Here is a 24,581-nt window from a genome sequence, read left to right as displayed (position 1 = left end):
AAAGATTAAATGATACAGAAATGAAGAATTTATATGAACTGGACTTGTGTGTTGCTGTGTTGGCTTGATGTTGAGTGAGTGTTGTGTTTCTTGCTGAGTCGAGTCAAGGAGAGGGTTGTGTTGAGCGAGAGTTGAAGGCGGTGTCACCTGATCTACGGGCGACGGCAGCCGGAGACAGGAGAGAGAGAGAGGCGGAGGCAGCCTTGGAGGCTGTTTTCTGCCGGTTTCAGTAAGGTACGGTCGGCGGCAACTTCATTTCTGTTCGCCGGACTGAGTTGGAAAGGGAATGAGAGAGAGTGGTGTGTCGTGGAGGCGGTGGCCTTCATGGTTGCTCGCCGGGCTGATTCCATGAGAATTGAGAGAGAGACGATGGAGGTGGAGAGCTCAGCGGTGGTTGGTGGCGGCAGCTCGTCGCTGCTGCGCCTCCGGTGAGCGTCCGCGGCGAGAGAGCAGTCGAGGGAGAGAGAACAGTCGAGGGTGGTGAGGAAGGAAGAGAGAAGGATGAAGAGGGAGGCTGGGCGGCAGTCCGCTTCTCCTGCTGCTGCCCGACCGAAGATGGAGAGGGGAGTCAGGGGACGGCGGTCGGGTGGTGGAGGCGGCGCTGCTACCGCCGCCGGAAAAGAGCGAGAGATGAGGGAAGAGGGAGCCGAGAGAGGGAGAGGAGAGTGCTGCGCATATGTTGCTGTATGCGTGTGTGTGTGTTTGTGTTTGTGAGGTGTGTGCGGCTGATAAGGGGAAAGGAGATGGGTGTTGGGCTGGGCTAGGGTTGGGCCGAGTGTTTGGGCCGGGTATTAATTAGTTTTGGGCTGCATTTTTTTATTTGCTTGGGCCGATTTTAATTTGAATGTTGGGCCTTTGTTTTAAATTTTAATGGGCCGATTTTTATGAGTTTTGGGCCGAGTCAGTTGGGCCATTTTCAAATTTTAGCTGGGCCCTTATTTATTTAAAATTTTGGGCTGCCTTCTATTAATTTATTTGAGCTATACTAATTTAATTAATTTGACTATCATTAGTTTGATTAATTATTTTAAAGAATAATTTGCATAATAATATTACATTATTATTATGTGCATATGTTAAGTGTGATTACTTATTATATGATTAAGCCTGAAATAAATTTGCATATGCATTTTTGCAAATAAAAGTACTCATGATTTAAATTGATTTTCATTAAATCCAATTACCCGAGTAAATTGAGTAAGGATATTGTTGGTGTCCTTAGCTCAGCAATTTAGTTTTCAATTATTATCTATTAAATTTTGAAAACCCGGCGTGATGAATCATAGTAGTTAAGTGCACTCACTAAGACTTTAAGATTAGATTCATGAGACCTATTAAGATTATAGATTTCTTGTAGGCTTTGTGGATCGTGAGGATTAGCACTGCTATACCGATTCAGAGTTAAGATTAAACGACAGGCATTGCCTAATCAGGTGGGCTTATTTTCCAAATGTATGGTTTAGCTATTGAGCTTAAATGTTTCAATGAAATGAAAACTGTTTATCCGATAAAATATTTTGTGCACTCTGCTCTGTTTAAGGCTCGCATAAGTTAATCGATCGAGGTTCTCTCTTGACCTAACACGTTATTTGAGAATTGTGTACACCTATTAGCTGACCTGGTGGGTTGATCTCCATCGGGCACTAATCATGTATGAGGCGTTATAAGGGTGCTCGACGGGATGTGTTCCGGAGCATTGGGTCCCAAATGGGAACTTGACTGGGTTACGCCCTCAGTTCAAGTAAAGCAGGAGTAATGGATCCGTCGGTAGCTAAAAGGTCCGGGATCACAGCGAGTAACGGAAAGGGAGTGTGACAATTGCGCGCAATATAATAAAATGTTTTAACATGCTTAGAAGTTATTTCAATTTAAAACCTTCTAAGTCATGTCAAGTATAATTGGATAAACTGCTCTTATGATTATGAAATGTTTATAAAAATGCTAGCCCACTAAGTACATTAGTACTTAGCCCAAAATTACTTTCAAATGTTTTCAGGTTGATTGGTCGGTGCTGACAAGGCAGAGCTGAGGCTAGGGTTCAACTCCGTATTTTGTCTTCCGCTGTTGCATTAGCTCTTATTAGTCTTATGTTTCTCTATCTTAAGACCTTTATGTTAAATTCTGAATTATGTTTCTTATCGAGTGTAGACTCTCAACTTCTAGCTCTATGATATTTAATGTTGGTTATCAGAAGCACGAAATCAAACTTGTGATCCTGAAGTTTAGAATGTTGTTGATTGATTAGTATCACTTGATTTCTATCTTTCTTCATTCAAAGGGCGTTGCCCAACCTTTTATCCTATTATCTGAATTTCACAAGGTTCTTCCCTTGTTTATTTCTATGATTTTAGTCGCACCTCGATTATAGTTTATTCCTTCAAGAATTGGGGTGTGACAGACATGAAGATCTTAAGTTGAGAAAACAAAAGACTGATATGAGTAATTGCTACAGCGGAAGTATAACATAGGAATTTATCGCTAGCCTCAGCTCCGTCCCGTCAGCACCGGCCAGCCAACCTGAAAACATTTGAAAGTATTTTTGGGCTAAGTACTAATGTACTCAGTGGGCATGCATTTTCATAAACATTTCATATTTTCATAAAGACAGTTTATCCAATCATACTTGACATGACTTAGAAGGTTTTAAATTGAAAGAACTTCTAAGCATGTTAAAATAATTTCTTTCATTTGTGCGCACATGTCACACTCCCTTTCCGTTACTCGCTGTGATCCCGGACCTTTTAGCCACCGACGGATCCATTACTCCTGCTTTACTTGGACTGAGGGCGTAACCCAGCCAAGTTTCCATTTGGGACCCAATGCTCCGGAACACATCCCGTCGAGCACCCTTATAACGCCTCATACATGATTAGTGCCCAATGGAGATCAACCCACCAGGTCAGCTAATAGGTGTACACAATTCTCAAATAACGTGTTAGGTCAAGAGAGAACCTCGATCGATTCATTGTTGCGAGCCTTAAACGGAGCAGAGTGCACAAAATATTTTATTGGATAAACAGTTTGCATTTAATAGAATAAACAATTTGCATTTCATTGAAACATTTAGAGCTTAATAACTCAATCATACTTTATACATTTGGAAAGTAAGCCCACCTGGATAGGCAAAGCCTGAAGATCATAATCACATAATCTCGTCTTGGGAAAGCAGCGCTAATCCCCTTGGTTCATAAAGCCTACAAGAAATTCTATTCTTAATAGGTCTCCTTGAATCTAATCTTAAGTCATGGTGTAGTAAAACTTTCTCGGTCCAGCAGGTTACAACATAAGGTTCATAGAAAGATTCTTGAAATTGGCTAGGCCAATGACTCAACTTTTAAGAAAAGGGACTAAGTATGTTTGGTCTGAAGCTTGTAAACAAAGTTTTAAGTAGCTCAAGACTAGGCTGACTACTGCACCAGTGTTAGCAATACCATAGGAGAATGAAAAATTTGAGGTGTACACTGATGCCTCGAAACTAGGATTGGGTTGCGTGTTGATGCAAAATCAGAAAGTGATAGCATACACGTCTCGTCAATTGAAGCCCCATGAGCTGAACTACCCGACTCATGATTTAGAACTAGTAGCCGTCGTGCACGCGCTGAAGATTTGGAGACACTACCTCTATGGAGTTAAGTGTGAGATCTTTACAGATCATAAGAGTTTGAAGTACTTCTTCGAGCAAAAGGATTTGAACATGAGACAACGAAGATGGCTCGAATTACGATTGCACCATCAGTTACCATCCAGGAAAAGCGAATGTAGTAGCTGACGCCTTGAGTCGAAAGACGAAGGCTAAGCTAGGGTATTTCATTACCCAACAAAAGGAGCTGATTCGTGAGTTCGCCTCACTCAGTTTAGAGATTGTTTATCCCCAGATTCAGTATCGGGTTATGTAGCTGCACTGACAGCTAAACCTGATTTGAGAGAAAGAATTTTGCAAAGCACAAAGAGAAGATTGGTTCTTGGAGAAGATGCGTCTCGCGGCAAGAACGAATGAAACGAAAGGATTCACTGAAGCAAATGATAACGCACTTATGTTTGGTGAAAGATTGTGTGTGCCACACAAAGAAGAATTAAAGAATGAGATTATGAGTAAGGCTCATGATACTCCATACACTGCACATCCAGGCAGTACAAAGATGCACCAGAATTTAAAGAAAATTTTCTGGTGAACAAGAATGAAAAGAGATATAGAGTCATAGTAGACCGATTATCAAAGACAGCGCACTTTCTACCAATTCAAATGACATTTGGATTGGAGAAACTTGCAAAATTATATGTCAAAGAGATAGTACGCCTTCACGGTGTACCTGTATTTATCATGTCAGATCGTGACACCAGATTCACCTAACGTTTCTGGAAAAGTTTACAAGAAGCAATAGGCACTCAGCTGAACTTCAGCACAGTGTACCACCCTTAGACTGACGGGCAGTCAGAAAGAACGATTCAGATTCTAGAAGATATGTTGCAAACGATTGTCGCAGACAAAGGTGGAAGTTGGGAGGATTTGTTACCTCTTGTAAAATTTGCTTATAACAACAGTTATCAAGCAACAATTGGAATGGCTAAATATGAGGCCTTGTATGGCCGAAAATATAGTTCATCACTTTACTAAGATGAAGTGGGTGAAAGAAAGCTGTAGGGTCATGAACTGGTCCAAAAGATGGTTGAGAAGGTCGACCACATCAAGCAAAGAATCAAAGAAGCTCAAGATAGACAAAAGTCTTACGCCGATAAACGCCGATCGAAGTTAGAATTCAATGTTGGGGATCGAGTTTTCCTCAAAGTTTCTCCCTCAAAGGGAGTTATACGTTTCAGAAAGAGGGGCAAGTTACGACCTCGTTATATAGGACCTTTTGAGATCCTAGATAAGATAGGCCCTGTAGCCTATAGGTTGGCATTGCCGCCCAGTATTGGAGACATACACAATGTGTTTCATGTCTCTCAATTAAGAAAGTATGTGTTTAATCAAAAGCATTTGATTAAGCTAGATAAAGTAGTCCTAGTCAGGACCAAAGTTATGAAGAGAAATCAGTCCAGATACTTGATCGCAAGGTTCAAGTTTTATGAAACAATAATATTGTTCTCGTCATGTAGTGGAACCATCACAGGATGGAAAAGGCCACAAAAGAGATGAATGAAATGAAAGACTAGTATCCCCAGCTAGATTATCAAAGTATGCAATTTCGGGGACGAAATTTTTTTTAAGGAGGGAGGGATGTAATACCCTGTTTCCTCGAGCTAAGTTTAGAATAATTTTGAATTTAGATTTAAGATGATTCACGCCGGAGATAAAGAAAAAGAATTTATTTTTTTCAACAAAAATGATTTACAAAAATATTTGTAAATTTAGTTATTGAATTTATATGCATTGCATATTTATTTAATTTAGCATTCAAGCATTTTCACGAGCTTTTAGTCAGTAAACCCTGAAGAATTATTACAGTTTTCATAGTACAACCCAGAAGACTTTTTTATTTTATTTTACTCCTACTTCCACCTACTCCATTTTTTAAAAAAAAAACATCAACATCACCACCCACTTCCACCACCAACATCACCATCAATCCCTTGCACTATACCTATTACAGCACACTCCATGCTTCTACAAATTCATTGACATACTTTAGTCATTCTCATCCATTTCATCACAAACCCTCACGCAATTCATCATCTTTCACTCTCACAAGAAACACCAAGACAAAGGTAAGAATTTCAATCAAAACTCATTACCTTCTTACAAAGCAAGCTCTCCACTTCAATGACTAAGCTATTTGTGAATCAATTTCAGCGGCCAAACAAATTCAAGCAAACCGACCTAACCGAAACCTTTCTAAAAGGTTTTACTTCTAAATCCTCATGCCAATTCCTTGAGTTTTAATTGAGTCAAAAGCGAAGAAAAAAAAAAGACACGCATACATTCATAGCACCATTTCAACACATATAATTGTATATGCTAATGAATAGAGTTTATATATTTTACATGAACAGAGTATGAAATATTTGAAGAAAGAACTTTTGCTTGAGCTTTGATTTTTCCTTGTTTTCAATTCTGCTGTGTCGAGTCTGTGGGTATCGAGTTGGGTCAGAGGTTGTCGGCAGAGAGAGTCGAGAGATGGAGGGAGGCAGGGCACGGCGGCGACCTGCCGCTGCTGTCCGGCCAAGGACGGAAGATGGGGAGGGAGTCATGGTCTGTGTGGGTGAGCGTCGAACTTGTGTATGAGTTGAGGGAAGATTGAGATGATGGCGGTGGTAGATGCGGTCGGCGGCGGTGGTTCTCCTGCTGCTGTCGGCCGGAGTTTTGAGGGAGAGGCGGCCATGGCAGCCGCTGCTGGTCGCCGGATATTGAAGGGAAGGGTGTCGGTATGGGGGTCAGTCGAGGGAGGCGGCGCTCGTCGTCGCCAAGGGGGAAAGAGAGAGCAGGGGGAGTGACAGCGGGATTCAAGGGAGAAGTGACCAGAGATGACGCCCTTCACCGGAGACGAAGCCGTGGCGGCGGAACTGATGGCCGAGAGACAGAGGAGAGACGAAAGAACAGTTGAGAGGGAGGAACGATCAGTTGAGAGAGAGAGAGATCAGAGGGAGCTGGCTGCTGGTGGCAGCGGTTTCTCGCCGCTGTTCCTCCGGCGAGTCTCTGCGGCGGCGGAGCTTTGTGAGAGAGAGTGGGAGATGGAGGTCGGTCGACGGCTACTATCGCCGGAAGGAGCCGTGGCGGCGGGTCAGTTTGATGAGTGAGGATGAGGGAGAAAGGGGTTTGGCGTGAAGAGGGAGAGAGTGAGTTGTGATTGTATGCGTGTGTGATGGAGCGGCGTGAGTTTGAGGAAGAAGAAATGTAGGTTTGGGTGATGGGCTCTCATTTGGGCCGATTTATTTCTTTATTTTGGGCCGGATTATTTCCTTATATGGGCCGAGGCGGTTGGGCCATTTTTATTTAAATTGTTGGGCTGCAGATGTTATTTAAATCATGGGCTGGGTTTATTTAATGTATTCGGGCCTTTGTTTATTTATTTTTGTGGGCTGCGAATTTTTAAGAAGTTGGCCTTTACATTTAATTATTTTGGGTAGTCCATAATTTAATTAATTAGACTTAATTAGTTTGATTAATTATTTTAAAGGTGATTTGCATAATAATATTATATTATTATTATGTGCATATTTTAAGTAAATTACTTATTATATGCTAAGCATGACATGATTTGCATTATATTTTGCAATAAGAATATTTATGATTTAATTGGTTTTATTTATAATTCCAATTATTAAAGAAAGACGAGTAAGAATATTGTTGGTGTTCTTAACTCAAGAGAAATGTTTTCAATTATTTATTTATTAAAGTTTAAAAACCCGGCTAAGTGAATCATAGAATATTAAGCACTACACCATGACTTAAGATTAGCTTCACGAGACCTATTAAGAATAGAATTTCTTGTAGGCTTTGTGACCAGGGGGATTAGCGCTGCTTTCCCAAGACAGGTTTTTATGTGTATGATCTTCAGGCTTTGCCTATCCAGGTGGGCTTACTTTCCAAATGTACAAAGTATGATTGAGTTATTAAGCTCTAAATATTTCATGAAATGAAAACTGTTTATCCAATAAAATATTTTGTGCACTCTGCTCTGTTTAAGGCTCACATAAGTTAATCGATCGAGGTTCTCTCTTGACCTAACACGTTATTTGAGAATTGTGTACACCTATTAGCTGACTCGGTGGGTTGATCTCCATTCGGGCACTAATCATGTATGAGGCGTTATAAGGGTGCTCAACGGGATGTGTTCCGGAGCATTGGGTCCCAAATGGGAGCTTGGCTGGGTTACGCCCTCAGTCCAAGTAAAGCAGGAGTAATGGATCCGTCGGTGGCTAAAAGGTCCGGGATCACAGCGAGTAACAGAAAGGGAGTGTGACATGTGCGCACAAATGAAAGAAAATGTTTTAACATGCTTAGAAGTACTTCTTTCAATTTAAAACCTTCTAAGTCATGTCAAGTATAATTGGATAAACTGCTCTTACGAAAATATGAAATGTTTATGAAAATGCATGCCCACTATGTACATTAGTACTTAGCCCAAAAATACTTTCAAATGTTTTCAGGTTGGCTGGCTGGTGCTGACGGGACGGAGCTGAGGCTAGCGATAAATTCCTATGTTAGACTTCCGCTGTAGCAATTACTCATATCAGTCTTTTATTTTCCCAACTTAAGATCTTCATGTTAAATTTCAAATGATATATCTGACCGAGCTTAGACTCTTCACTACTTAATTTATGCCAATGAATGTCGGTTGTCAGAAGCATGAAACAAAACTTGTGATCCAAAGGGGCATAGCTCGACTTTCTATCCTATTTCGGGTTTTTACAAGGTTGTTCCTTGTTTATTTCTATGAATTAGTTGCACCTCGATTATATTTATTCATTCAAGAATTGGGGTGTGACAGAACTGGTTCGGGGACGAACCAAGCGGAAGCTGGTGGGCCTGTGACGCCCGTGGACGAAGTACGGAGTGATCGCCGGTGCAAAGAGGCACGGAAAAAGAGCGGCTCCGGTTAAGACTTCTAAGCGGAGGGGTACAGGGATGAACCGGAACACACCCGAACGAGAGGGATTCCGAGAATATGCAGGTATGGGACTGCATATTCGAGGAGAGCTTAAAGGATTTGATTGGGCTACTCATATCAATAAGATGCATCTTCTTTTCTGGTGCCCACACGGAAGAAACTCCAAGGTTAAGCGTGCTTGGCTTGGAGCAATTCCAGGATGGGTGACCCCCTGGGAAGTTTCTCAGGGAGCGTGCGAGTGAGGACAAAACACGCTAGAAAAGACTCGTATGGTCTGTGGGGACAGCCGTCAACTCTGGAGCCGGGCTGTTACAGAATTCGCGCGATTTCATTTATAGTTGGCGAACCAACACAGATAAAATAGAAATGGATACTAAAATGTGAGACGACCAAAAAAGGAAAGTTGGATACTAAAAGCTGGGACGAAGGGAATATAATTTTGTTTTATAATGAATTAAAAAGAAATTATATAAAATAATTTATTATTTTACCTTTTAGCGGCAACAACATGCTTACATGGAATCTTATCCCCATCACATTCTCGACAATCACATGTACGATGGTGGCTTGAACAGGAAGAGAAAGACTCGCTTGCACAGAATTAGAAAGCTTGTTGAAAGTAGACACCGTCAACACATGATCTCCCGATTTTGTTGCTCTGTACGTTGCTCATCAAACCAATCCTCCAAAAGTGTGCGAAATGATTTAAGTAGGGACCACATTGGTAAACGCCTACCCTACCACAACCGAGAGTTCAAGCATTCAGCGTCGTAATAGACACTTTGAGCTAACCCACCTCTGCGATCTAATTTGAGAAAGTCGTTGATGAGCTCCATTAGGACTTGCAACATGCAGCAATGAAAAGAAATTTTTGAACTCTTCGTGACAATAAGAATATGCTGCTTCATAGGGCGTTTGATTTGTCAACACATGGTGAAAAAATAACCCATGTAATGCATTTGGATACACGGCTTAAACTGCATTCCTAATGCTCTTACGTTGGTCACTCACAATTAATAAATCTTCTGGAGGATTATAGCATCTGCATGGATTATAGAGAAAATAAGTTCAGAACTCATCGTTCTTTATCAGACCCAGGTCAATTGTTAGGGGAACAATTGTTCGTTTTCATCCTTTGTCACAACGACAAATAACACTCATCTGTTCTTTCCTTTGAGCTGAGTCCCCCATCTATTATAATCATCGGTCGAAGATACTGCTCAAATACTCAAATACTTTGTTCTAGTGTAACAAAGATATGGCAGAACACTCCCTCATGAATCGTCTGCAAATCATAAATAATCCCTAGATTACGCTGTTTCAACAAATACAGATACGACGGGAGCTATTGATATGACATATTGAAGTCACCATACGTTCTCTTTACCGCCAGCTGTCTAGTTCGAACTGTGAAGCAATATGCATTTCAACGCTATATTTGCTACGCATCTCTGCTATCATCTACTTTGGCCTCAAAACGACCATCTCATCAATTAATGTTTTAGCAAAATAATATAGCCACTTGGCCACTCACAAACCATGTTGTAGTAGCACGATTCAAATCCACGAGACAGATGTGATCCAATGTCAGCTTACTAATTCTCCAAAGAGTTGCACCCTCTACAACACATAATCTAAAAGTGCAATTCTTTCTACCATTCCTGCAGATGTACACTGCACCGAAATCTGCAGAACGATCAGTTGCACACTCTAATTAATGCTCCAAACGATACTTTTCTACAGCTATCATCAACTGGGACTTGAATCGAAATATGACCCCTAACTTGAACTTTCCTACAGCAAGGAACGTTCATGCTCAACATCGCTTGCAGACTAATAATCCGATTAAAAATGTCGTTGCCCCATAAGCCTATTCATTTGTGTCAGCTGTTCAGCCCAAGGAAAAAATTCACCTTTTATTGAATCAAGCAACTTTTTGCAACGATCTTCCACTTCGTCTTCATATGTAGACACCGCTTCATCTTCTTCATAATCCTCATCAAACTGATCTTCATCATCTTCCACATGATACGACATTCTTTAATCTATATTATTGTGATTTACACCCGAGGTACTACCTCTCCCAGTGCTACGGCTCACATTAATCTCGGGGCTGAAAGTGTCGTCGTTCTCAATTACATAAACCTCTGGATCTTATCTAGGATCCGCCAACCATCGAAGCAACTCCATATCGCCCCTCAATAGGACTTTTGCTTTTATGTCGTTAATGTTTGTGAAATACTATAACGCATATTCGGTCTTTTTTCGATCTCACAAATCCTCTCTAATAAGTTCAACGAAGTTAGCACGATTAATTGTGTCGGAATCAATATAACCAACAAAGAACTCCCATTCTATATATGTTGATCGCTCCCAACGATCGCCATAATGTATCATAATGCGTCACACCGACATCCAATATTAACAAAACATAATTAATTGTCAACAAACCATCAAAAGAACTTTCAGAGCTTCGTCTACCAATTCCATGATCGCTGCCAGCGACCGTGGGCACGATGGAACTCACCATCGTGACCAACGACCGAGGGCACGATGGAGACCATCGTCACCAACCATCATGGACACGATGGAACACACCATCGTGTCACGATGGTGAGCTCCATCGTGCGCATGGTTGCTGGCAGCGATCGTGGGGACTGCTAAAGCTTAATAAAATTCTAATGTGACCATAATAATGTGACATTGAAACTTAAAATCATGTGCAACCTATTTGAAACAAAATAAACAATATTCACGATCAACATATGTGTTTACATGAAATCAAAATCTTTAAACAACTAAACAATCATGAAAGACGAGGATAAAATTACCATCGTGAGGTTAAGAACACCATCGTGGGCACCTACCATATCCACCATAGTGACCTTAAGATCGTATTTTTAATAATTCATTTTTCGACTAGTAGACACATTATGCATACCTTTATATGAAGTGAGAACCACGAAGGCGCCTCCCTTGAAGTTTTCTTCTTTTCTTTTAGTTGATGTTTCAAATTCTATTATGAGGATTTTGATTTTCTTTTTTGTGATTTTTTTTTTTTTTTTTTTTTTTTTGTAAAATGTTATGAACTTATCTTTTGTTAAACAAGTCTCACACTATTACTACCACCAACAACCTCTTACTTACAAACTTTATTAAATGCCTATCTCATGACACTCCGGAGATCATGGCCCATCGTGCTCACGATAGTAAGTTACGATCATGGACACGTATCCACGATCGTGGGTGCGTGTCAGGTTGTGCAAAAAATGGAGAGAGAATGTGTTGACTCTTTTGAAAAGTGGTGGGAACCTTAAGGGGTAGTTTAGTCATTTTACAAAATCATACAAAAAAATGAGTTTTAAAGAGAAGATATATAACTTATTAGTTTTATGTTGTGGTATTTATTTGTAGGTTTTTGCTTTTATTTTTAATAAAAGTACTCCACACAATCTTATAAAATGTAGACCATTTACTCCACTTTAATTACTTTAACACTTTCATAAAAGTGGAACCCTTATTCTACCCACAACACATTCAAGCATTTTATTAAAACACGTGACATTCTCAAATAAGTACTCTCACTAGAATAGGCTCAATTCTTTTGATCACGAAGATTAAGAAAGTTTTAAGGGGAAAAATGGTGTGAACCACACCAATTAAATATTTTAAGTACATTTTTTTCACCCTGGAAACTGAGCTTATTCTAGTAGTATACCCTAAAATGAAAAACAAGTTTATTCTAATGGAACGAAGGAAGCACTAAATTGGGGGCAGAGAAAGTGGTTATCTCTATTGTTCAATAAATATTTAGAATCACAATGTTTGGCCAACTTGAGCTAATATGTCTTCAAGATTCAACATAAAAACCAATTATACGCCTACAAGCAACTTAAAAAAATGCTAAAAAACCAATAAAAACTCTCTTAAATTGTCCATAACTCGTGACTCGAGTTGTTAAATGAACACATAAGTACAAATTATATTTATAATATTTTAAAATTCGACTTAAACCATTATAGGGTCAAAGTTCAAAATAGCCAATTTGGAAATGACAATACATTGTATAGATGTTGGTGAGTACAAAGTAAAAATTATAATATGTATATAAATTTACCCATCATTTAAATATATAAGAACTAGAGAGCCAAACCTCAGCATACATTTCAGAGAGCATGGATCACCGGATCTTTCAATGCCAATCACGAGCTGAATATTATGCTATACAATGATGCCTCTCGAATTAGCCACATTAATCCCAACCATGCTTAACCTTCGAACTTTCTGCTCTCCTTCTCCCTCTCCGAAATTTTACAATTGAACAGATGGACTATCACAAGTTTTCTTGAAACAGACATGCACAGCTTTGTGGATTCTACGAAGTATGTGTTAACTGCGAGGGCTATTTTTTTTATAAATACACAAACTTTGTAGGTTTTCTATAATTGCATACGATCTTTTATTTTCAATAAAAAAATACTCAACCGTTCAATTTTTCTGATTTTGTACACGATTTTGAATTTTCCCCGATCGAAATTGGGTTGGTACTCTGAAATTTCAACGTGGCCAAATCGGCAAAGGAAAACACGACACAATATTGCAACACACCAAAATGTCGTTTATAACTTAATATGAGTTTTAAATCCATAAATTATTCGACTGAGAGGAACTAAGGCAGATTGAAGGGAATTCACGATGAGTTCAAGAAATTATTCATGACCAAATTGAGGGGCAAATTTCAAGATTATCGTCGAGAAAGTATGTTTTTTCTCATGGCCGATTTGGCGATGTTGGAATTTTCAACTGTCAGCTCAGCTTTGATTTGGGGAAATTTAAATTGTATGCAAAATCAGAAAAATTGAAACATCAAGTATTTGTGTTCAGGAAGAAAAAAGTGTGCAAACCAAAAAACCTCTGAAGTTCGTAAATTTAATATCCCTAATTTAGAAATCAAAGATGGACAGTTTGGAAGAACACATGCAGACCAATAATTTGAATTTCATAAACTAACCATGATAAATAAAATGTGGAACCAATGAATCATTTGTATATGGGAAGAGGTGTATAGATGGGAAACGAGATCTTATTACCTTTTTAGCACAAATAGCAAACCAGATCCAGGCAGCATGTCACCCTTCAGCAGTATCTATCTCAGGAAAATCATCGATGCAACTCAGTTTCTGAAGGATGAGCCTTTCTTGCTTGGCATCTGTAGTGCTTTAGTCAGGAATGGCCAAAAGCTATTTTAACATGGAGATCCAATTTTAGCTAGTATTACATGAGAAATGCTTTTCAACATCCAATTATAAACAAACAAAATCGATTGTGATCATATTTGAAGTTTTGAAATATTATAGCTGCTGCCTGCAGGCACATACCCAGCTTACCTCAATTAAACTAAACTAGTTAAGAATATTAACCTGTCAAAAGAAAATGATGCATCATTGAACTGATAGACTCAGACTGCCCAAGCAGTTAAAACTGCTACCATAGTCCTTGAAGTGTGATGAACTGTAGAATCATCTATTCACTATTCAACAAGCACAAATTCATGTACACATACATTTCCAAAAAGGATCGGCATAAGATCCTGCAAGTTATATGTCGACTAGTATGCATATTATTTCATGCACATATATTTTTTGGGAAAAAAAAACCTCCTCGATCGTGTCTGTCAAAATCTCAAAGTTTAATAGTTAAGAATATTGTGTGTGTGTGTGTGTGTGTGTGTGTGTGTGTGTGTGTGTCTATATATATATATCATTGCATCACTTCAGATTGTCCTGAAATTCTCAGCATGCATATGGAATTATGGGAAGAAATTAAGGATACATTCTTGATCAGGGTTGTCCATAAAATTGGAATGCAGTGCATTCCCAACACTGTCCACAATTGCTGAGGTAGTCATGGATGACTCAATACATAATATAGCAGTGATTGCATCCAACCGAGTGACTTCATTTCTGAACATCAGCCTTGCATGTGCTACAAACAATGACAAGTTTGAGTGTGAATGAAAGAAAAATATCAGACACTGAAGTGTACCAAGTACTTACCTTGAGCAAGGCGAATCAAACTTTCCAGCATCCGGACAGTTGTCCTGGCTGTGACCGTATTCTAGTTAAACCAATAACAAGGAAAAAGAACAGAGATGCCATAAAGTAACCTATATAGTTGAGTATGCAAGACCTGCATTTTGAGTCGCAGACCGTCTTTGGAGTTGATAATAGCTTGATATGACCTTTTCAGCCTCCTTTGTAAGGACGGGTCTGAAATATCCTTTCACGAAATGAATATACCTGAAAGCAAAGTCGCTCTATTTCCATGTTATAGCCGTTCTTCCAAATGAAACAAATAAGGTTATTACTGAATCAAAGGACAGTCATATTAGACACTTAGCAACATGACATGAAAGATATAGCACCCACACTTGGTTCTAAAAGCAGTTTTTTTAATAAAGTTGGGTGTTGACATGCCACAGATTTCATTGCCGATGTTTTGGAGCTCTCCAAATAGGTTTTTTTATCATTTATTATCAGTAGTAGTTAGTCAATTGTTTTATTATTGAGTCTGTTGGTTCATTGAATTATTGGCCCCTTGCATGGGCCTGAGTGTTAGAGAGCATACATATGCTTTATTGGAGTTAGTAGGGTTGGGATTTCCGTTATTAGAGTTTGGCGGCAGCTTTTCTGCTGGACAGTTATCGGTCTAAGGTTCTCTTTTGGATTCAATTATCGGCAATTGTTGCTGGCAGGCATAGCCTGAGCACTTCATTGTGTTTCCATTCAGTTTCACTCAAACATTCTACTGATGCAAGCGTTTCTTTATTTCTGTATTCACCCTTCACTCTATCAGATGGCAGTCATATGAAAACATTTTCACAAAGGTGCCCAAATACCATGTATTTTATGCATCATGTTGAGAAGATGAATCATTAGCCGACGACAATTATAAGAGAATACCCAATATGAAATGAGATCAGCAAAAATGAGAATAGAATTAAAAATAGTGCAGCTAGTACATGCCACAAATTGTAAAGGAACAACATGGTACATGGATGGAAACAAACGAACTCTGGAGTTAAAAAAACAGGAAATGTATATCATTGATAATACAGTGTCCTAACATTAAAAAGCAGATCGAGAGAGTAGATACAAATTTTCGCTTGAAAATTGAAATTGCTACTATAATATCTTACCTCCGAAGCATGGTAAGAGACCATATGTCAGATAAACTTTCATCCTGATTTCCTTTCTGCTGTTCAGACTGCAAATAAAGTTCAATGAAGAAATACACAATACGGAATACACTTAATTGCTTCATGACCCAATTAAAATGATATCCCCTATTAACACCGGACGTCCACGGACGGCTCTTACTTTGGGGAGCCTTCGATCGACCCAGGCAGGTCGTTTTCGAGCCCCTGGAGTCGTGCGGACACTCTCCCCAGGTAACCCTCTCCCGTAAACATCCGGATCCGGTAGGTCGGACCAAATTGTTAGGCATATAAGTTAGGGAGCCCTACCTTAACCCAAAACCATGGTCAAAGGTAAAGGGTTGAACCACTCTTATATACCATTCCACACTTTCATGTGGAACAGTGGGCTATCGTACACAATATCACATTTATTACCTCATAAAGAATGTGAGATGAAACAACTGCATCCCACTGTGGATTCTTTGTATCTAAGAGGACAAGAACTATATCGAATCTGCTCAGTAAGGGTCCAGAGAGTGCAGTGTTGACAGATAGTGCTAGCATAGGTTAAAGATTAAAAACAACTCAAAGGAGAAAATTCAATGGATAGCTATAGATCTTTGAAATCAACTAAAAGAACTTTCCAAGGAACTGGACAACAAAAACTGGAACAAATATTATTAACCATCTACATTGTCAAGGCCCCACTTGGAGAAGGATACGTTGGTCTGGATCATACTGTCCCTTCGGATTTGTTGCACCAAAAACAATTGTTCTTGTGCTGAGAGTTGTTACAAGACCAGCCTGAAGATTTTACAATTACTGTCATCTTACGTATTGGTAAAAATATGAAAGGTAAAATCTTCTATCTCCAGTCTGGATTAAACATAACAATAAACATATTAGGTAATTTAAGTTTCATGAAAGTATTGTTGATGTGCATCATAATAATTATTACTCCCTCCGTCCCACGAATCTTGACACGTATTCCTTTTTGGGCCGTCCCACGAATCTTGACACATTTCTAAAGAAGGTAATAATTATTACCTTCTCTCTCCTACTTTATCACTTTTATACTTTATTAACTACACACTTAAAACACTAATCTACAATTCCTTAATTCCCGTTCCGAAACCAAACGTGTCAAGATTCGTGGGAAGGAAGGAGTAGAAATTTAGAATAAGTCACAACTAACTTCTAGAAATTAAAAACTTTGGGGTCATAAAGTTTGCATGTCAGGCATCCCATATACATATATACCACACACGTGTGTGTGTGTCTGATCAAACATGACACAAAAGATATAAAGATGGGAAACTTCTCCACCAGTTAGATGAGACATAACCTGCAGAGGATATAAATATACCTTGGCCACACTTATGGTTTGCTGCTCCATAGCTTCATGAATAGTTGCCCTATCATGTTCCCTCATGCTATAAGAGAATATGTTAGTATAGTAACTCAAAAACCTACCTATCTTGCAGGACAAAAAAGCGGGAGGGGGGGAGCTAGTTAGTATCATTGAAAAAAAGTCAACTTGACTAACATTAGTGAATATGACACCAAACGGTAGCTAGGTTGTTTGATATAAAAATACAGTTTAAGAAACCAGATGGATACCTCCACGAAACAAAAAAGTGATAATATCGAAAAACAGTTTTGGATAGTGATTTTTTTTTTTTTTTTTGCCACAAACTTAAGAACATAATTATTTTTAGCCACTTTATATGTGAAAGGACATAAATGGTACCAGCTGCCACCACCCTCCTCCTTTCGAACATTTCCTGCTATGGCGCTTGTGCCCTCTCCGCCTCCCATCCATCTCAGGCAGCTCTCAAATTGAATTATCTCAGTTTCAATGAATAAAAGTGAAGTCAAAGGTTCAAAAGGATTATTGGGGTGGGGAGGGGGGTTACTATTTTTAAAGTTTGAAAAAAAAAAAAACTACCAAAATGGCCAAAAAAAAATTGCTCAAGATAAAATGCAGAAACCTAATAGTGGATAAAATGCAATACCAACACTAACTTAATTAAGGAAAGAAAGATCTCACAAGTTCTACCTGTCAAACTCATCTATACAACAAAGACCACCATCTGCTAACACTAGGGCTCCAGCTTCCAACATCCATTCCCCTGTCAGTAATTCATTAATATGATTTAGCACAGTGGTGAAATGTAAAATATATACACTGATATATTGGAGAAATTGATAAGAAACATCCAGTTAATTATAGGTGCACAGGAAAAGCAAAATAAAAGTTCAAGAAGAATAACAGCCAGAAGTATTAGCACTACCTCCATCTTTGACTGCAGTGACAGTCAGTCCAGCACTAGTGCTCCCTAGCCCAGTGGTAATTACAGATCTATTGCTCAACTTTGCAGAAAATTTTAGGAACTGAGACTTTCCTGTGCCTAGTAAAATCAAGTAATTAGACATCTTTCAAACTCGGAAAACTAACTTTATCCAAGGTTCATCCACCCAATTCCTTGCTAGAATAAGAAGAATTATTAAGTAATTCTAAAAGGATGTCAACATTGTATCTTGAACAGGAGATTTATAGATCAAGTAGATTGATCAAATAGAAGCAAACAAGTTAGCTGGCAAGCACAAGAATATAAATCAAACAATGCTGAATTCCATATTTTACCAGGATCTCCCACCAAAAGCAAATGAGACTCCCCTCGGATCTTTGTTCCAGAAGCATCAACATGTTGAACACCTCCAATAAGCGTTAGCGCAACTAAATGAAATAGAAATTTCAGCAGGAAGAAAAGTCTAGTTATATTTAAAGCAGCTAAATTTTTAATGTTTCAAATCACTGGAGGACTAAATAAAACTCATTACCTGCAAGCTTGACTGTAAAGAGTCCAAAAATCTGTGGGCAGATACCTCGAAGAATGGCATTTCTTCCTACGCAGTTGATAATGGACATATCAAACTTAAAGAAGTCGAGCAGTGAATAGAATATGGCAGGGACAATGGCATTTTATACCTCTCAATGGGGTGTCCTTGAAATCCGTCCAGAAGTTTTTGAATTTCAAAATGATGTCATTAGGAATATCAACATCTGACTTTAACTCATTCATCCTCCTGAAAGGTGTAAATAAATCAAGAAAATGTTACAAGGCCCAAAAAGATTTGACCAGGAGATGGAATGTTTTAGAAGGGAGAAAGGAAAAAACAAAAAAATAGCCAACATATTTTCATTTTTTCAAGGTTCTAATGATAAAGAGAAGGCAGTTTATGTATTCATATAGACATATCACACGGAACTGTATTACCATATCAAGCCCTATTTCCTTGTTTACAGGTCATCAAGACTGCATAACCTACGACCATAACTATTTACATCAACAAGTTATGGTTTTGAACATATAATAGGTAAAATTCTCTACCACTCAAGAGAAAATAATTAAAAGCATCTGCTTATTGCATCAATTTCATCAGCATCAGTTCATTCTGATATGCATTTCAGCAAAAGTCATTTGGTGTCTTTACTCCCTAAAGCCAGGAAGAATCCACAGCGTGGAGAAACAAAAAGAGTAGATGATTGTCTGATGACCATGAAGCGGTATTACGAATTAAAATTCAGCTAAAAACAGAAACAGAGAAAAGTGGTGGTCGTTAGGATCCTCTAGAATAATTAATGTATAGATAGATATATGAACTAAGAATAGTAGTGATTGGAAGTTAAGTAGATTACTTCAGCTTTTGAAGTCTAATGCCACCATAAATCATTGTGTAGCCTATGACAACACTCAATTTGCAGTATGTGCTAATGTTTAAATCGTTTCACCTTATGACAAGATTGACACAGTTTGGCTTCTTTGAGTCAAACCCTTGACCATTATATCTTGAGTTGGATCTTGCAACTAAGTTGGAAATATGTCTTTTAGTGAGGATAATCTTGAAGTTCCAAAATTGCGTTAACTGGTTCTGGTTTTAACCAGTTTCTTTTACATATAATGTTTTGCTCCAGCAACATAGTTGCAAAATAAAACAATAAAAGCTAAACACCCCCACCTTAACCATTCAAGATAGATTGAAAACCCCCCGGGAAAAAAATCCTCAATCCAAGCTTATTAAATGTGCCCACTCTGCTTAAGCCCACAGGATTGTGGGGAAAGTGCAGATGACAGTCGAGCTCAAGTAACATAGTATAGATCTTCACATAGAGAGAGGAGACAAAGGATGAAATTTGTGGCTCCATTTATCTGTGACTTACCTAACTGTGCAAGTTATGTTAGACTTACACTAAAAGAGCCAAAACAGGAGAATGTGAGAGGGCCAATATATGTTACCTCACGTAATTAGCAACCAGTACAGGATCAAGATCACAGCGCACGTCCTTCATGTCTGAGGACCATTTAGCTGTCAAAACTCCAGTAACAATCACATCATCTGAAAGGGAAATTAGAAAACATGACTACACAAGCTTATCAATGCATACCTCAAATGGATGTAGAACATAAGATTGTCTCAATAAGTACCTCCAGCTTTAACAATGTCAACAAGATCATCCTTCATAATAACAGGAATTGAGCGAGGGATAGCTCCAACACCTAAAACTTGTGTGCTTTCTTGAATTTTAATTTCCTGATAATCATGACATATGCTTCTTTCTTCTATTATCTGGAACCGTGTGCTTTCACAATTCTACAAGGAACAACATAGAACTCATATGATGTAACAAAGATTAAGAGACAACAGGAAAATTTTCTGGCAATTTCAATCCTTATGGATGCAAACTGGACTCTTTCTACGATTTTCAAGCTATACTTGCACTTATCCAAGCTCGGCAGTAGAAAGCTTGCATAACCTAAAGAAATGATTCTAATGTAGTCTTGATATAGCAATGCTTATACTTTAAGAGTTCAAGTTATCCCTTATGCTTAGGTTTAACCATAGCAGTATGTTCCTAGGTCTTGCACAAGATAAAGGCAAAAAAAGGAGAAAGTATGCATGTTAACTTGTAAGGTCCTTCAGCTAGAAAACAGCTGACACAAATACAAGATGCTTGTCACGGAATAGAAAAGGCAGAAACATATTACTTCTTTGGCTTCATAGTAAGTACTAAAAATAGTGTGCCTGTCTTTCAGTAAACTAGTCTACATAAGTATAGCTAGAACATACCTGAGAAGGGCAAAACGTAGGGCGGGTTGTGGAATTTCTGGTTTCCACCTCTGGATAGACTTTGAACCTACAGATGAATTTTTGTTTCAGTTGACTAGTTTAGATCCACGTTAAAAGAAGGTCATGTACAAGCTCCAGAAAGCACAGTGCAGTAATAGTTAATGAGAAGTAATCAATAACTGTTGGAGGCCATGAATGCACAAAAGCAAGGAAGTTCTAAGCTTCAAGTCCCTGATATAAACACAAGAAGTTAGTAACTTCTAGGCATCAGGTTCCAACTAAGAGGCAAGAAAAATAGTAACACCTGAACATCAAGTGTCCTAATATAAATTCCTAAACAAACCATGAAAGAAGCACAATTGTGCAACAAAAAGGATGTAGATGCTTTATATCCTTCATATCTAAAAACATAGTTATTATGATGTATGGTTTGTTCTAAATGACTTTCACACGATTTGTGATCATTGTGATCATTACTTTACTCAACATGTAGTAAAAAAGAAGTCAAGCATAAGAAACCACAAAGATCAGACCTGTGTTTGCACACTCTACACTCATAAATCTTCTCGCCTTCAATCATCTTGATTGCACTAGTCCTAATTACTGTGCCCTTGAGAGTGAGAAGAATCCCACGGTGCTTTACCCTCACACGTCCAATACTTGGAAAAGTTTCTGCATAAACTCGAGGATATAGAAATAGATTTTTTCATACAAAAGAGGCGGTGGATCAAAACAATCCAATATGCAATCAACACAACAAGTAAAATGACTAACCAGGGTATTCAAGAGGAGAACCCGAGAAATTTATCCGAACGTGTACATAGGCCTTTATGCTAGCATTCTCCATTCTCTTAAAATCCTCAAAGATGACTTTCTTTAGGTTCAGTTCAAACAACACAGAAAAAATTAGAAGCCCCATTAAGGTAAAACTCAAGTAATAACTGAACAAACAGTTTTACACCCTATAATTCATGGTGATCGTTTATACAAACCGGATGTAGAGTATAAAATAGACCTGAGCCCAGACAGCAGAATCATCGAAGAGAGGTAGAAATTCCTTAGGGTGTTCGAAAATGAGGTGTGCCAATGGTGGATTGTCTTCCATTAACTCAGCAAAACTGTTATAGAATTAAAGTAAAACTGTCAAGTAGAGGGCACAGCACGAGCTGAGTGCAATTCTATATTCAAGAAATCGAATAGAGTGAGGAAGCGCGAGAGTGAATAAACATACTCAACGTGGAGAGGATAGTGAAGGCGAGGATCGGAAGAGAGGATAATACTTCGGAGTTGTTCCAAGTGATGTTTAATCAGAAATGCCGCCATTTCTTTGTCGCGCCCTCTCTCCTTCTCCATTACCACCACCTCTGTGAGTCTGTGACTGTCACTGTGCGAGAGACGCAGAGAGTTTGGCGGAAAGGTTAATTTATTTTTTTGAAAATGGTTGTTCTTTTTTTTTAGAATTACAAGAGATTTATAGTCGAATAAGTCATTCGCACGTATGCGTCTGTCTCGTGTTCGAGTCCTCCGTCAGGTGATCTTTAAAATTTATTTATTTATTTATGTAATTTATCAAAAAAAATGAAAAAATAATCGCACATAGGCGGAACCACTACCCACACAAAAATAAAAATAACTACACCTCATGCATGCAAAGCAAATTGAACCTAAAACCTCTCAAAAATGAGAGTATTTGGGTATCTCAACTTTACCACTTGAGTTATGTCTCATAGGCAAAGGTTAATTTATTGGATAAACATCACTTTATGCTCCATCGTTAATTTATTGGATAAACATCACTTTATGCCCCATCGTCCTAACTTTACGATATTATCAAATTGATACCCAACTTATCAAAAAAAAATTGATTGTCCCATAAAAAAATTCGGCTCTCGAAAATTGACGTGGAACGCTGGAGTTTGCATACGTGTACTTATTAATCTACATGGAATCTACGGTTATATTATATTTTAACCAAAAAAAAAAACGCAACATACTAAAACCTAGAGGCAAAACGGCGTAGCACTATAGAAATTCCCTAAATCAAAATTTGTCACTCTAACAATGGAAAAAAGAATTAGAAGATGAAGATGAATTTCTAGCTTGTGCGAAGTCGATCCCATTGACGAAGGTAATCGCGAGAGAAGAAGCTTTCCTAACCTTTAATTCGCGAATTTGATCCCATTGACGACTAGCGAGTCCAAATTCTACAAAATGTTATGTTGTTTGGAACCCTAAGAATGTCTTTTCCCTTTTTTCAATGGGTTATAAGTGGAGAATCTCTATTTAACATGATGTTTTCCTTGAATATTTGTGCTCCAAGTTGATTTTATCTAATCCAGTTATGGTGCTCGAAGTGATGGCCATCACACTGATTTAGATTCTTGTTTCTAATACTCCAAAAGTTAGAGGTATTTGAATAGTATTTCACATAAACTTTTGCATAATTATATTTGATTATGAGCATGTGAATGAATATCTTTTATTTTTATATTCTCCACACAAAAATGACGTCCCTTTGTATTCTGTTTAAAATGTGGCGTGGTGGTTGTTTTGTCAATGATAAGTCTTATGTAGGGCAAGATTATATTGATATTCCTGACTATGACATATTTGAATGGGAGGATGCATTTGTGGCTAAGTTGTTGGGTACTAAATTGGGGTATAACGAAATCCGAAGATATGCATTTAGAGATAAGGGGAATAGTAAGTTTTTGTTTGTGGATCCTGAGGAAGATTCCTTTAATTTCGTAAGTCTGGCCATGAGATTTATAGATGATAAAGCAAAGGTATTGGAAATTTTTCGTAAGTGTAAGAAATAAGCTACTGAAGAAGTTATTAAAGGAGATGAGGGTAAAGAAAAGGTGGAAGAAGAAGGGGAGCCTACTATTGATGGAATTGAATAAGGATATGGGAGCGAAGATTCAGAATATGAAGTAGACATCACAGTTTTGGAAGATGATGGTGAAACTGATGATGGGATGGAAGAAACAGACTTTTGTGATGAGGATGAGGAATTTCTTGAAGCAAGAAGGTAGGTGAGAACCAACCGAATTAAAATAAAGGCTAGAGCACCTAAAGAGAAAAGGAAAATAGTTGTACGTGATTATATAGCAGGGACATTTATGTTTGATTATGAAGAAGTCGATTCTGATAGTTCATGTGCAAGCTTGGACAATGATGGCAATAGAAAAAGCAAGTCCAAGTTATACTCGAAGGACATTCCTTTTTAAAGACTCAAAGGACAAACCAATGCAGCATTTCTAGTATTACATTGCTGGAAAGACTGCACTGCACCCGAGCACGTACTATTACAAGTGTCTAACAATGCGTACTGAGCTCCCAAAACGTGCAGTTTGTCCAGCATGCAATAGACGCATCCATCCATTACCACATTGACACTATGGGATGTTCTTCATGTCGTCCTCGCATATTTCCATTGCCCTGTTGAGATAAGCAACGAATCACATGTAAAAAGAAGTGTTAAAGATGGTCAAAGAATGCGATACAGAGCACTAAAGTATCACGGATGTGTCCCGACACAAGTATAACAAGCATTTGAACACAAATTGTGCATAAATCATAAAACAAAAGGTAAAAGATAAAAAAACCAACGAATAATAAATGCAACATGTTTTCATTCATATACAACTGAAAATAAGAACATCATATATTCATTTACAACCAAATAGTGTATGGTTTAT

General features: G+C 38.3%; 2 protein-coding genes across 9 annotated transcripts; one reads left to right on the top strand and one right to left on the bottom strand.

Moving 5' to 3' along the window:
• The first annotated feature begins 369 nt into the window (after positions 1-369).
• On the top strand, positions 370-8,369 carry LOC131023182 (uncharacterized). The gene is made up of 5 exons (XM_057952728.1): positions 370-428; positions 5,469-5,706; positions 5,792-5,840; positions 7,433-7,511; positions 8,089-8,369. The coding sequence occupies exons 1-5, from the start codon at positions 370-372 to the stop codon at positions 8,105-8,107; spliced, it is 444 nt and encodes a 147-aa protein (XP_057808711.1). The 3' UTR covers positions 8,108-8,369.
• A 4,165-nt stretch (positions 8,370-12,534) lies between these two features.
• On the bottom strand, positions 12,535-23,185 carry LOC131019503 (probable DNA helicase MCM9). Of its 8 annotated transcripts, none has more exons than XM_057948050.1 (23): positions 23,038-23,185; positions 22,112-22,264; positions 21,896-21,998; positions 21,655-21,754; positions 21,414-21,552; positions 21,061-21,111; positions 20,881-20,947; positions 20,238-20,403; positions 20,049-20,148; positions 18,740-18,837; positions 18,592-18,657; positions 18,395-18,487; positions 18,042-18,158; positions 17,807-17,879; positions 17,498-17,578; positions 17,114-17,180; positions 16,470-16,551; positions 16,183-16,304; positions 15,748-15,815; positions 14,739-14,848; positions 14,606-14,653; positions 14,382-14,534; positions 12,535-13,758 (listed from the first exon to the last, which is right to left on the bottom strand). In XM_057948050.1, exons 2-23 carry the CDS (start codon positions 22,231-22,233, stop codon positions 13,679-13,681), a joined length of 2,106 nt encoding a protein of 701 aa, XP_057804033.1. In that variant the 5' UTR covers positions 22,234-22,264; positions 23,038-23,185; the 3' UTR covers positions 12,535-13,678. The 8 variants fall into 8 exon arrangements, with proteins under 8 accessions (XP_057804033.1, XP_057804030.1, XP_057804031.1 ...); XM_057948047.1 differs by lacking the exon at positions 23,038-23,185 and having other exon boundaries at positions 12,535-12,951; positions 13,640-13,758; positions 22,112-22,319; XM_057948048.1 differs by lacking the exon at positions 23,038-23,185 and having other exon boundaries at positions 12,535-12,942; positions 13,640-13,758; positions 22,112-22,319.
• Positions 23,186-24,581: the final 1,396 nt, after the last annotated feature.

Source organism: Salvia miltiorrhiza, chromosome 4, assembly GCF_028751815.1.
Source record: "Salvia miltiorrhiza cultivar Shanhuang (shh) chromosome 4, IMPLAD_Smil_shh, whole genome shotgun sequence".
Classification (NCBI taxonomy): Eukaryota; Viridiplantae; Streptophyta; class Magnoliopsida; order Lamiales; family Lamiaceae; genus Salvia; species Salvia miltiorrhiza.
The sequence above is the reverse complement of the archived record's forward strand: the minus strand, read 5'-3'. Positions and strand labels throughout refer to the sequence as shown.